This window comes from Balaenoptera acutorostrata, chromosome 7, assembly GCF_949987535.1.
Source record: "Balaenoptera acutorostrata chromosome 7, mBalAcu1.1, whole genome shotgun sequence".
NCBI classification, from domain to species: domain Eukaryota; kingdom Metazoa; phylum Chordata; class Mammalia; order Artiodactyla; family Balaenopteridae; genus Balaenoptera; species Balaenoptera acutorostrata.
Window position 1 is genome coordinate 19624205 of NC_080070.1, and position 13765 is coordinate 19637969.

At 38.5% G+C, this 13765-nt stretch overlaps 1 protein-coding gene across 1 annotated transcript in view; it reads right to left on the reverse strand.

The window, feature by feature from the left end:
• The window catches only part of LRGUK (leucine rich repeats and guanylate kinase domain containing), a 124186-nt gene that overhangs the window by 60527 nt on the left and 49894 nt on the right, over positions 1-13765 (reverse strand). Inside the window, exons 8-10 of the mRNA XM_057549974.1 lie at positions 7747-7827; positions 6084-6170; positions 4638-4744 (exon numbers count right to left, since the gene is read on the reverse strand). Coding sequence (XP_057405957.1) covers positions 4638-4744; positions 6084-6170; positions 7747-7827 — 275 coding nt within the window. The remainder of the gene's footprint in view (positions 1-4637; positions 4745-6083; positions 6171-7746; positions 7828-13765) is intronic.

A 13765-nucleotide genomic window follows, 5' to 3' on the forward strand; every position in this document is an offset into this window, starting at 1 on the left:
TCTGAGAGGTAAACTTTAACATCTGTATCTGTTGAATTAGAACACAGATGTGAAACTAACACAACATTGTAAAGCAATTATACTCCAATAAAAAAAAAAAGAATACTCATGTGCAAAGAAAACAGTAATCACTGAAATTTACCTGAGCAATTACTATATGCCAGGCGCTATTCTAGGTGTCTTACATGCATTACCTCATTTAATTATCACAGGAAGCTAATGAAGATGATTCTATCATTATCCCCACTTAACACATGAAGAAACCGAAGTACAGAGAGGTGAATTAACTTGCTCAAAGTAACAACTAATAAGTAAGAGCTGATATATGAATCTCGGCATGGCTTCTGGTCTAAAAGACCACAGGACTAATTTATATAAAATGTCTTGCAACATGCAGAGCTGAAGTGTTTGGGTTCCACTCAAGACACAAATTCTAGAAATATGGAATAAAATATAATATTTTGAAAAAAATCATGGTTGAGGTATAGATTCTGTGAAGAATGGGGGCAGTGCAGCATAATTTTTCAATCTCTCTGAATACTCACAGGAAAACAGAAAAAGTTGAGAACAAAAGCCCATGGAAAATGTGAATAACAAACCAGATGAAAAGCCACAAACCCGCAAGACTTTTATGGCACAGGAAGCTGGGCAAGAGGAAGGAGGAGGGAGCAATGGGCAGCGTCTGCAAACAAGGGAACCCCAAAACAACGGGTATCCAGCAGAAAGCAGGCAGGCTGAAACCGCAATGTCCAGAAGCCTACACGTGAATGCTCATAAAAGCTGTATTTGTAGTAGCCCAAAACTGGAATCAGCCCAGATGTCCTTTGATGGTTGGTTAAACTAATTGTGGTGCATTCATACCAAGGAATACTACTCAGCAATACAAAGGAATGAACCACTGATATATTCAACAGAGGCTAAGTTTAAAAAAAAAAAAAAGTCAACCCCAAAAGGTTATACATATACTCTATGATTCCATTTATATAGCCTTCTTGAAATGACAGCATTACAGAGAAGGGGAACAGATTATTGGTTGCCAAACGTTAGGGAAGATGAGCAGGAGGGAGGTGGCTGTAGCTATAAAAGGGAAGCAAAGGGATCCACGTGACAAAACTCCTGTATCTTGACTGGAGTCATGCTCATATGAATCTACACATGTGATAAAATCGCATAGAACTAAATGTACACAGGAGTACATGCAAAACTGGTGAAACCTGCTAAGGTTGGTGGCTTGTATCAATGTCAGCTTCCTGGTTTTGATATTCTACTTTAGCTAAGCAAGCTATTACCACTGGAGGAAACTGGGTGAAAGATATCTAGAATTTCTCTGTATTATTTCTTACAACTGCATGTGAATCTAAAATTACCTCGAAATAATTTTTTTTAAGTAATTAAAGGAAAAATTTTGAGAGAAAGTGACAAATATTGAGGATAGGCAAAGGAGATCTTCCTGAAGAAGAAAACCAAAGCTAAGGAACAAATATTAAAGACTGTCATTCAAGAAAACCTTTCTGAAATTTAAAAAAATAAAATAACACTATACAACATACCTGAGAATATTAGCCTAGAACAACTGGGCTATAAATGTTGTCACAATAATACCAAGACATAGTCTAGTAAAATTACTGGACTTAAAAAAAGTTGGGGGGATTATTCAGCTAGAAAAAGAGAACACATGATTTATAAGGGGAAGAAAATTAAATTGTCACCAGTTTTTTGACAGCAATGTTTTGCACCAAAAGAAAATGAAGAAACCCTGCTAATATTGTCAAGGGAAAAAGTGTGAGCCATGGACTTTACATATAGCAAAAGTGACTTTCAAGTGTAAAGGGCAGAGAATATTATCAACATGCAAGATTTCAAGAGATACTGATTCCACAGCTCCTCCTAAGGAATCTGCTAGAGAACAAGCTTCATACAACCAAAATGACTCAAGAGGAGGCATCAGTTGTAAGGGCTGGCAGGGAGCAATAAATATGCCGTTACCCAGAGAACTAAGACTAAATGACAGCAAAGGAGAAAGTATAGTGTGTGATGGATATATGTTCTGACAATATAAATACAGTACACTATTTTTAAAATGGAGTGATTGATGCTTATATAAAATATATACAGTAGGCAAATTCATAGAGACAGAAAGTACATTAGAAGTTACCAGGCACTGGGAGTAGCAGGAAATGGGGAGTTATTGCCTAATGTTTACAGAGCTTCTGTTCGGGGTGATGAAAAAGTTTTGGAAACAGATGGTGGTGATGGTTGCACAACACTGTGAATATAATTAATGCCACTGAACTGTACACTTTAAAGTGGTTAAAATGGCAAATTTTATGTTTTATATATATATATATATTTTTTTTTTTTACCACAATAAAAAACAATGGGGGAATGGTTAATGGGAGGAACATAGGCAAAATATGTTTTTAATGTTTTCAGTAATTGTTACTACTGGTATTCTGATACTGTTGTGGTGTAATATGGGACTCTAAAAAAGAGTAATTATGGGATATTCTAATTCCATCTTCCTCTGTGTCTTTGGTGAGGGAGAAAAGGAGATACAGATGTAACAGAGATGAGATTAAGTAAAAGCTCAACTGTAGTCTTGAAATTGAATTGTACCAATATGAATTCAGGAGGTGTTTTACCATCTATCTATAGATAGATCAATCTAGATACAGATTAGATAGATATAAAAGATTGAACAGATGTAATAGGTAGGTACAAATAGGCAAGATGGGTGGATGGATAGATAGAAAGAAAGAATAGATAGATGGATCAATGAATGGAGGGAAGGAAGGAAGGAAGGAAAGAAGGAGGGGAGGGGAGGGGAGGGAGGGAAGGGAGGGAGGGAGGGAGGGAAGGAAACATATTCCTAGCTCTGTCCACTAAAAGACATGGAAACAATGATCAACCCAGTGCCATGTTTGTCTCTAGCACCCACATTATGATTGGGAAATACCATTTCTCACTGAAACAAACCAGGGCTTCTTGGAGAAATGGCCGATTCCAGAGTTCGGACAGGGCTTGTACAAGATCAGCCCGGAGAACCTTGTCATAGGAGAGAGCAAGAAAGCTATCACTGACTACCAGGCCAGAGTCAAGGTTCTGCCGTGTCATTTCAATATTGGATCCTCAGCCCAATCCCGCCGGAAGAGGGGACAGTGATTCCCCAATATCACAGCCTAAAAGTCCCGAGACCAAGAGTCAGCGTTCCTCTCCTGGAGCCTGACTCCTGGGGCTGCCAGGGAGCTGCGTCCTGACCCAGAGTGGGAAGGGCGTGGCACCCCTGCTCCTGCCGCCACGAGCTTTTCCAAGTGAGCCCTGCTCCACCCCAGAGCACCTGGGGCTGCTTGGCCATTTGCTCTTCTCTGCCTGACAGCCAGAAATGATCCAGAAATGCGTGTTTATCAGACATTGCTGTAAATTTCTTTGATACATATTTTTATATAAATGTACCCTAAAGCATGAAACAACTAGCAATCTCATAAACTAGAAAAGAAATACAATGAGGACATAAATGCCCTTCTTTTAAATCAAATGTGCTTTTCCAGATGTATGCAAATAAATGATAAATCATTTCACCTAGAGAGCCACCATAAATATATAAAACTGTCAACGTCTACATTATTAAATTACATGTAAAAAAATCGATAGGGAGGGTGGGAGGGAGGGAGATGCAAGAGGGAAGAGATATGGGGACATATGTATATGTATAACTGATTCACTTTGTTATAAAGCAGAAACTAACACACCACTGTAAAGCAATTATACTCCAATCAAGATGTTTAAAAAAAAAAAAATCATGTCCTGGATGCAAAATAAAACATTTTCTCTCTGTGGGAAACCAACTGTGTGAAGTACAGGAGCAGACCACATGAAGAAGAGAAGCCATTTATAACCAAGAGATTTTACAAGTAATTTTAAAATGCCTTTGGGCATTGATAGAATTTCTGTATTATACTTATAGTGTAAATGGCCATCTGCTCCAACAGATTGTTTAAAAAGATATGGAGAAATCGTGGTAAATCTGTCTTCGAACTCAGAGGTGAGAGATTCTGTTCCTGTGTTCAACCAAGCTGGGTGACTTCTCCCTGCTAGGCTGCCTGGGGCTCAGGGCAATCACTGTAAAGACTGTTTCGGGTTTCCCTTAGGCGAGGAGGGCCTCCTTCTAGGGACTCTAACGTATACCCTGCGGTCTTGGGTGCTCTTTGGCAGGGGTATCTAGCATTCACGCACAGCTAAGGAGAAACTGACAATGGATAGAGGTCATCACAATTCTCTGTTAATGAGGCTAAGGTCTGTGGTTCTATCCTACAGCAGAAAAGTTGGCAAACTTTTTTTCTTTTTCATTTCACCATCCTATGTCACAGGCTAGCCGTCATTCAAGGGTCCAGATGAAAGAGGGAAGTTGAATCCACTCATCGCCACACTTGGGAAAATGCCAACAAGGGAGCCCCATATTCAAACATGTGATGATAATACGCTATATCTGAGACTACACAGCCTGTCAAATAAAGACCTGATCCCCTCCCTCAGAGAGGTGAGAAAGGCATGGGTCACAAAATAGAGGGCTAGGGAAATGATGAGGTTGTCCTGTGCTGGCCACCCTGAGTTCTACCCAAAGGGTCCCTAAGGAATACCTGTCAAAGATCCTCTGTGGCTGCGTCATGCTGTTGACAACGTGGGTCACGTGATCTTGGGCTGCGACCACTTCTGGGGGAGGGTCGTATTTATTCACTGCCGCCACCTTTTCCAGAATTAGAAATGCAAAGGGAAAAGAAAACAATTCGTTTTAAAAGGAAGACAAGTCTTAGATTTTCTTTAATGAAATGTCCTAGACGTGCGACCAGGAATCTGTGTTCTGTCTTCACGTCTACTCTAACTTTCCTAAAACCTAAAGAATAATAATTATTTTAAAGTATTGAGCTGGAGCCCCTTGGTCACCTATTTCTTTATACTCCCTGGTTTGAAAGGAAAAAAGCAAAAACAAAATCAAAATCTCTGAAGTCTAAGATGACCTTTAATATAGTAAACATTTCAACTTTTAGTATGAAAATAAAATTCATAGTTCTAGATTCCAGGTAGTTGTTACTGCAGAATTTTTCTTCATGCCATCATGCCAAGAACTATTCCTATGATCTCAAATTCTACAAAACCTCCCCCTCTTTTAGTGTAACTTTCTCTTTTCAAAGATATGGGCCTTTTCCTCACGATGGACAGTTCTCCGTCCCCCGGCTTTGTCATCCCTCTAAATACACTATTCTTGTCTGCCATACCTTTATCTAATGCGTGGTTTTAAATGTTATTCCCTTCGCACAACGTTAACGGGAAAGAGAAATCTAATAAGTGCCTTTGAGTGAGAGAATGATAACAGACTAGCACCTGTAACTATTTTTTAACCAAGATTTCAGAAAGGCATTTATGAACTGGAATATCTGCCTCTCTGCATATTTATACCTCCTTTTTCATTCCCATCTCAAATTTGCATCCAGTGTAAGAAACCCCTCATTAGTGGAGATTTCAGCTGACACCAGTCACAACAGCATGACAAATTAGCTTCCACAGGTATGGAAGGGGCTGGCAGGTGCTAGCATTCAATGTCTGGTTACTCTCAACTTGTGTCCAGAAGAATCATTATCTTAAAGAGTAGAATAAAGGATTTAAAAATCAGAGTATTGATTTATTTGAGTCCTTTTCGATGATGTGGTAGAATGACATTATAATTCACTTCATTATTAAGTGAACTTTTAGAGGAACACAGATAGGATCACACACCCTCCAAATATGAGAGTTATCCAAACGAACAGTCGGCCATGCTGCTGCCAGCCTACGTACATGGAGGCTGCTTCTGTTTCCCACAGCCAGTCCCCTCACTGTACCAAGAGCAGGGCTTTCATTGCATTTGTGTTGATGCTCAGCTCTGCAGAGGGTTAAACGGACAGATCCTGGGACAAGGACACGCCCCCTAAATAATGAACGCACATACTGTTATGTAATCATTTATGGATTGCATTGGTCTTGCAGCAGGCAGCATGAGCTTTTGAGCCTATCAACTCATAAACACAGGAAATGATACGATTACATACCTTTTCTTCCACTTTTATCTTCTTCTGATCTAATTCTGTTAATCGAGGTAGCATAAAAATTACGAAGGAACAATAGTCAGATTTTTCCTGTTTAAAATATCAAGAGGGTTATTCAGTTACCTTCCTTTTCCACTAGCAGTCTACTTTCATGAGCTTAGGGCTTTCACCTACTAACGCTGTCATTCATTCACACACACACACACACACACACACACACACACCCTGCATAGGTCTTTACATTTTCAGTTTACCAGTCCCCTTATATTAACAACTCAAATACAGACTGTGCCTTGTAACTTATAAAGCTTTTCAAATGTGTGATCTTGTTAATCTCCCTGTGAGATAAGCAGGACAGTTCTGATTATCTTCATTTCTAAAGAGAAAAACAACTAAGGCTCGGAGAGGTGAAGTATTTCATCTAAGGTTCTATGGCCAGTGATCCAAACCGTATCTTCTAATTCCAAAGAGTTTCATTAATTTCTCATTATTTATTACTTTGTATTGTTTTATATTAATTTGTATCATTAATTATGAATTTGTTTTACAATAATAAAATGACATTCATTTATAGAACCACCTCCATATTACTCCCTATCATCTTCTGTGGTAGGATTACCTGCCTTTTAGAAATATAATTACAGTTATTTTTTATTAAGAAGCTACATCTCTTTGAAGGGAAAGATATTAAGTGGGTGACGCGTTTTGAGGATGAGAATATACATGAAATGAATATACAATGGTACCTTTTGTGTACTTCAAAGTGCAAATGTGGGGGAAGTTTATATATAAATGAGTTAACATGTGAAAGGGTTTGTGCTATTTATTTATGCAAACACCTAGATGCTCTTTATGGATCTGGAACTGGGAGGGATGGCCACTTTAAACCCTTTCTTTCCCAGGGATGCTTTTAAATTGCCTGCCACTATTCTCATACCAAACATTGTTTTTATTTTTAGATCTTATTTTTCATTTTTTATTTTGATTTTTGCCTGCCCGGACATGTTTCTCAAGACACACAAAAAGAAAGGTACTCAGAGATACATACAAACTCAAGAGTCTATGGAAAGGCGAGTGAAGGATATAGATAGAAAGGGGAATGAATGACATATGCACAAAGAGGGAGGGACAGAGTTGAGGAGAAAGGATCTATCACTGGGGGAAAAAAAAAGAGAATCCTGAAAAAGTCTGAAAGTTTGATATCCATAGGTGAAGAATCAGTAGGAAATATATGATTTTTTTCTATAATCATTTTACAATGCCAATTTTACAACAATCCCCAGGCGAATTTCTTTACGTGTCTAATCTTAGACTTTCCCCTGTTATAAAACAGGAACCACATTCCGTCTACACCTCAGGCATCGTCCATTCTTTCATGTAAAAGGACATTGCTCTACAATCTCAATAGCTCCCGCCTGATAATCTTTATTACCACCCGGATGAGTCACAAATGACCACACAGAGTAGGCAACCAGTATTGAATTTCAGGCTTTACATGCACCGATGGTGGTACATAGGTGCGACTTTGCTTACCCCTTCTAATAGACAATGAAGATAAACACACCTTATTCACATTCCTGATGTTCTATCAAAAGCACTTCATAGAGAAGAATTTCAAGAAAGTCCTCATCCCTCTCCCCTGTCCCCAACATAAAGGATGTCTCACCCGAATTGGGTTTCTTAGAAGATTGAGAACTCGAAGGAGACGTAGGTTTTCAATGTATTCTATTTCACCCAGCTCAGCAATCTGTTTAATCCAAAAACAAACAAACACACACACAATATTATCAACAGACTAAATGCACCAAGACAACAGAGAACATAATATAAGAGGAGCTACTTTGGATCCTTTAAACTCAGCTTATTTTAAAAATTGCTCTTGTGACTATCCAGCTTTTTAATGAGAACTCCGCAAAGCTACACGGAACAAGGGAATTATTGCATGTTCCTTCAGTAAATGCAAACTCACAGCCACATTTTCTTTTTTCCTCTCTGGGTAGAAAACAGTGAGGTAGATGCTCCTCATCTCACCCACATTTATCTTAAGGCAGAAATAAAATAGTACATAGAATCAGAGAAACTGCAAAAAATGCATGCAAGGGCTACGTGCTTCTCCCCATCACTATTCTGCCCAGCCTCCAGCTCCCCAATCTCCCCCCCTGCAACACTGCTTCTGCTGGTTATCTGTGACTGGGGAAGCCTTCTTACTGCATGTACACGTGTAGCTCTATCAGTTTTTCAATGAGATAATTGTTTTAAGAAAAGGTAAACATGGGAGATTGTATGACATATTTCTTTCTTTTTTTTTTTTTTTTCAAACATCTTTATTGAAGTATAATTGCCTTACAATAGTGTGTTAGCATCTGCTTTATAACAAAGTGAATCTGTTATACATATACAATATGTTCCCATTTCTCTTCCCTCCTGCATCTCCCTCCCTCCCACCCTCCCCATCCCACCCCTCTAGGTGGTCACAAAGCACCGAGCTGATCTCCCTGTGCTATGCGGCTGCTTCCCACTAGCTATCTATTTTACATTTGGTAGTGTATATATGTCCATGACACTCTCTTACCCTGTCACATCTCACCCCACCCCCTCCCCATATCCTCAAGTCCATTCTCTAGTAGGTCTGTGTCTTTATTCCCGTCTTGCCACTAGGTTCTTCATGGCCTTTTTTTTTTTTTTTTTCCCTTAGATTCCATATATATGTGTTAGCATACTGTATTTGTTTTTCTCTTTCTGACTTACTTCACTCTGTATGACAGACTCTAACTCCATCCACCTCATTACAAATACCTCCATTTCATTTCTTTTTATGGCTGAGTAATATTCCATTGTATATATGTGCCACATCTTCTTTATCCATTCATCTGTCGATGGACATTTAGGTTGCTTCCATGTCCTGGCTATTGTAAATAGAGCTGCAATGAACATTTTGGTACATGACTCTTTTTGACCTATGGTTTTCTCAGGGTATATGCCCAGTAGTGGGATTGCTGGGTCGTATGGTAGTTCTATTTGTAGTTTTTTAAGGAACCTCCATACTGTTCTCCATAGTGGCTGTATCAATTTACATTCCCACCAACAGTGCAAGAGTGTTCCCTTTCCTCCACACCCTCTCCAGCATTTATTGTTTCTAGATTTTTTGATGATGGCCATTCTGACCGGTGTGAGATGATATCTCATTGTAGTTTTGATTTGCATTTCTCTAATGATTAATGATGTTGAGCATTCTTTCATGTGTCTGTAGGCCATCTGTATATCTTCTTTGGAGAAATGTCTATTTAGATCTTCTGCCCATTTTTGGATTGGGTTGTTCGTTTTTTTGTTATTGAGCTGCATGAGCTGCTTGTAAATCTTGGAGATTAATCCTTTGTCAGTTGCTTCATTTGCAAATATTTTCTCCCATTCTGAGGGTTGTCTTTTGGTCTTGTTTATGGTTTCCTTTGCTGTGCAAAAGCTTTTCAGTTTCATTAGGTCCCATTTGTTTATTTGTGTTCTTATTTCCATTTCTCTGGGAGCTGGGTCAAAAAGAATCTTGCTGTGATGTATGTCATAGAGTGTTCTGCCTATGTTTTCCTCTAAGAGTTTGATAGTGTCTGCCCTTACACTTAGGTCTTTAATCCATTTTGAGTTTATTTTTGTGCATGGTGTCAGGGAGTGTTCTAGTTTCATACTTTTACATGTTCCTGTCCAATTTTCCCAGCACCACTTATTGAAGAGGCTGTCTTTTCTCCACTGTATATGCTTGCCTCCTTTATCAAAGATAAGTTGACCATATGTGTGTGGGTTTATCTCTGGGCTTTCTATCCTGTTCCATTGATCTATATTTCTGTTTTTGTGCCAATACCAAACTGTCTTGATTACTGAAGCTTTGTAATATAGTCTGAAGTCAGGGAGCCTGATTCCCCCAGCTCCATTTTTCGTTCTCAAGATTGCTTTGGCTATTCGGGGTCTTTTGTGTTTCCATACAAATTGTGAAATGTTTTGTTCTAGTTCTGTGAAAAATGCCAGTGGTAGTTTGATAGGGATTGCATTGAATCTGTAGATTGCTTTGGGTAGTAGAGACATTTTCACAATGTTGATTCTTCCAATCCAGGAACATGGTATATCTCTCCATCTATTTGTATCATCTTTAATTTCTTTCATCAGTGTCTTATAATTTTCTGCATACAGGTCTTTTGTCTCCTTAGGTAGGTTTATTCCTAGATATTTTATTCTTTTTGTTGCAATGGTAAATGGGAGTGTTTTCTTAATTTCACTTTCAGATTTTTCGTCATTAGTGTATAGAAATGCAAGAGATTTCTGTGCATTAATTTTGTATCCTGCTACTTTACCAAATTCATTGATTAGCTCTAGGAGTTTTCTGGTAGCATCTTTAGGATTCTCTATGTATAGTATCACGTCATCTGCAAATAGTGACAGCTTTACTTCTTCTTTTCCGATTTGGATTCCTTTTATTTCTTTGTCTTCTCTGATTGCTGTGGCTAGGACTTCCAGAACTATGTTGAATAATAGTGGTGAGAGTGGGCAACCTTGTCTTGTTCCTGATCTTAGTGGAAATGGTTTCAGTTTTTCACCATTGAGGACAATGTTGGCTGTGGGTTTGTCATATATGGCCTTTATTATGTTGAGGAAAGTTCCCTCTATGCCTACTTTCTGCAGGGCTTTTATCATAAATGGGTGTTGAATTTTGTCAAAAGCTTTCTCTGCATCTATTGAGATGATCATATGGTTTTTCTCCTTCAATTTGTTAATATGGTGTATCACATTGATTGATTTGCGTATATTGAAGAATCCTTGCATTCCTGGGATAAACCCCACTTGATCATGGTGTATGATCCTTTTAATGTGCTGTTGGATTCTGTTTGCTAGTATTTTGTTGAGGATTTTTGCATCTATGTTCATCAGTGATATTGGCCTGCAGTTTTCTTTCTTTGTGACATCTTTGTCTGGTTTTGGTATCAGGGTGATGGTGGCCTCGTAGAATGAGTTTGGGAGTGTTCCTCCCTCTGCAATATTTTGGAAGAGTTTGAGAAGGATAGGTGTTAGCTCTTCTCTAAATGTTTGATAGAATTCGCTTGTGAAGCCATCTGGTCCTGGGCTTTTGTTTGTTGGAAGGTTTTTAATCACAGTTTCAATTTCAGTGCTTGTGATTGGTCTGTTCATATTTTCTATTTCTTCCTGGTTCAGTCTCGGCAGTTCGTGCATTTCTAAGAATCTGTCCATTTCTTCCAGGTTGTCCATTTTATTGGCATATAGTTGCTTGTAGTAATCTCTCATGATCTTTTGTATTTCTGCAGTGTCAGTGGTTACTTCTCCTTTTTCATTTCTAATTCTATTGATCTGAGTCTTCTCCCTTTTTCTCTTGATGAGTCTGGCTAATGGTTTATCAATTTTGTTTATCTTCTCAAAGAACCAGCTTTTAGTTTCATTGATTTTTGCTATTGTTTCCTTCATTTCTTTTTCATTTATTTCTGACCTGATGTTTATAATTTCTTTCCTTCTGCTGGCTTTGGGGTTTTTTTGTTCTTCTTTCTCTAATTGCTTTAGGTGCAAGGTTAGGTTGTTTATTCGAGATGTTGCCTGTTTCTTGAGGTAGGCTTGTATTGCTATAAACTTCCCTCTTAGCACTGCTTTTGCTGTGTCCCATAGGTTTTGGGTCGTCGTGTCTCCATTGTCATTTGTTTCTAGGTATTTTTTGATTTCCCCTTTGATTTCTTCAGTAATCACTTCGTTATTAAGTAATGTATTGTGTAGCCTCCATGTGTTTGTATTTTTTACAGATCTTTTCCTGTAATTGATATCTAGTCTCATAGCGTTGTGGTCGGAAAAGATACTTGATACGATTTCAATTTTCTTAAATTTACCAAGGCTTGATTTGTGACCCAAGATATGATCTATCCTGGAGAATGTTCCATGAGCACTTGAGAAAAATGTGTATTCTGTTGTTTTTGGGTGGAATGTCCTATAAATATCAATTAAGTCCATATTGTTTAATGTATCATTTAAAGCTTGTGTTTCCTTATTTATTTTCATTTTGGATGATCTGTCCATTGGTGAAAGTGGGGTGTTAAAGTCCCCTACTATGATTGTGTTGCTGTCAATTTCCCCTTTCATGGCTGTTAGTATTTGCCTTATGTATTGAGGTGCTCCTATGTTGGGTGCATAAATATTTACAATTGTTATACCTTCCTCTTGGATCGATCCCTTGATCATTATATAGTGTCCTTCTTTGTCTCTTGTAATAGTCTTTATTTTAAAGTCTATTTTGTCTGATATGAGAATTGCTACTCCAGCTTTCTTTTGATTTCCATTTGCATGGAATATCTTTTTCCATCCCCTCACTTTCAGTCTGTATGTGTCCCTAGGTCTGAAGTGGGTCTCTTGTAGACAGCATATGTATGGGTCTTGTTTTTGTATCCATTCAGCCAGCCTGTGTCTTTTGGTGGGAGCATTTAATCCATTTACATTCAAGGTAATTATCGATATGTATGTTCCTATTCCCATTTTCTTAAATGTATTGGGTTTGTTATTGTAGGTGTTTTCCTCCTCTTGTGTTTCTTGCCTAGAGAATTTCCTTTAGCATTTGTTGTAAAGCTGGTTTGGTGGTGCTGAACTCTCTCAGCTTTTGCTTGTCTGTAAAGGTTTTAATTTCTCCATCGAATCTGAATGAGATCCTTGCTGGGTAGAGTAATCTTGGTTGTAGGTTTTTCTCCTTCATGACTTTAAGTATATCCTGCCACTCCCTTCTGGCTTGCAGAGTTTCTGCTGAGAGATCAGATGTTAACCTTATGGGGATTCCCTTGTGTGTTATTTGTTTTTTTTCCCTTGCTGCCTTTAATATGTTTTCCTTATATTTAATTTTTGACAGTTTGATTAATATGTGTCTTGGCGTGTTCCTCCTTGGGTTTATCCTGTATGGGACTGTCTGTGCTTCCAGGACTTGATTAACTATTTCCTTTCCCATATTAGGGAAGTTTTCAACTATAATCTCTTCAAAAATTTTCTCAGTCCCTTTCTTTTTCTCTTCTTCTTCTGGTACCCCTATAATTCGAATGTTGGCACGTTTAATGTTGTCCCAGAGGTCCCTGAGACTGTCCTCAGTTCTTTTCATTCTTTTTTCTTTATCCTGCTCTGTAGTAGTTATTTCCACCATTTTATCTTCCAGGTCACTTATCCTTTCTTCTGCCTCAGTTATTCTACTATTGATCCCATCTAGAGTATTTTTAATTTCATTTATTGTGTTTTTCATCATTGCTTGGTTCCTCTTTAGTTCTTCTACATCCTTGTTAAATGTTTCTTGCATTTTGTCTATTCTGTTTCCAAGATTTTGGATCATCCTTACTATCATTATTCTGAATTCTTTTTCAGGTAGACTACCTATTTCCTCTTCATTTGTTAAGTCCAGTGTGTTTTGAGCCTGCTCCTTCATCTGCTGTGTGTTTTTCTGTTGTCTCATTTTGCCTATCTTACTGTGTTTGGGGTCTCCTTTTCACAGGCTGCAGGTTCGTAGTTCCCGTTGTTTTTGGTATCTGTCCCCAGCGGCTAAGGTTGGTTCAGTGGGTTGTGTAGGCTTCCTGGTGGAGGGAACTAGTGCCTGAGTTCTGGTGGATGAGGCTAGATCTTGTCTTTCTGGTGGGCACGTCCACGTCTGGTGGTGTATTTTGTGGTGTCTGTGGCCT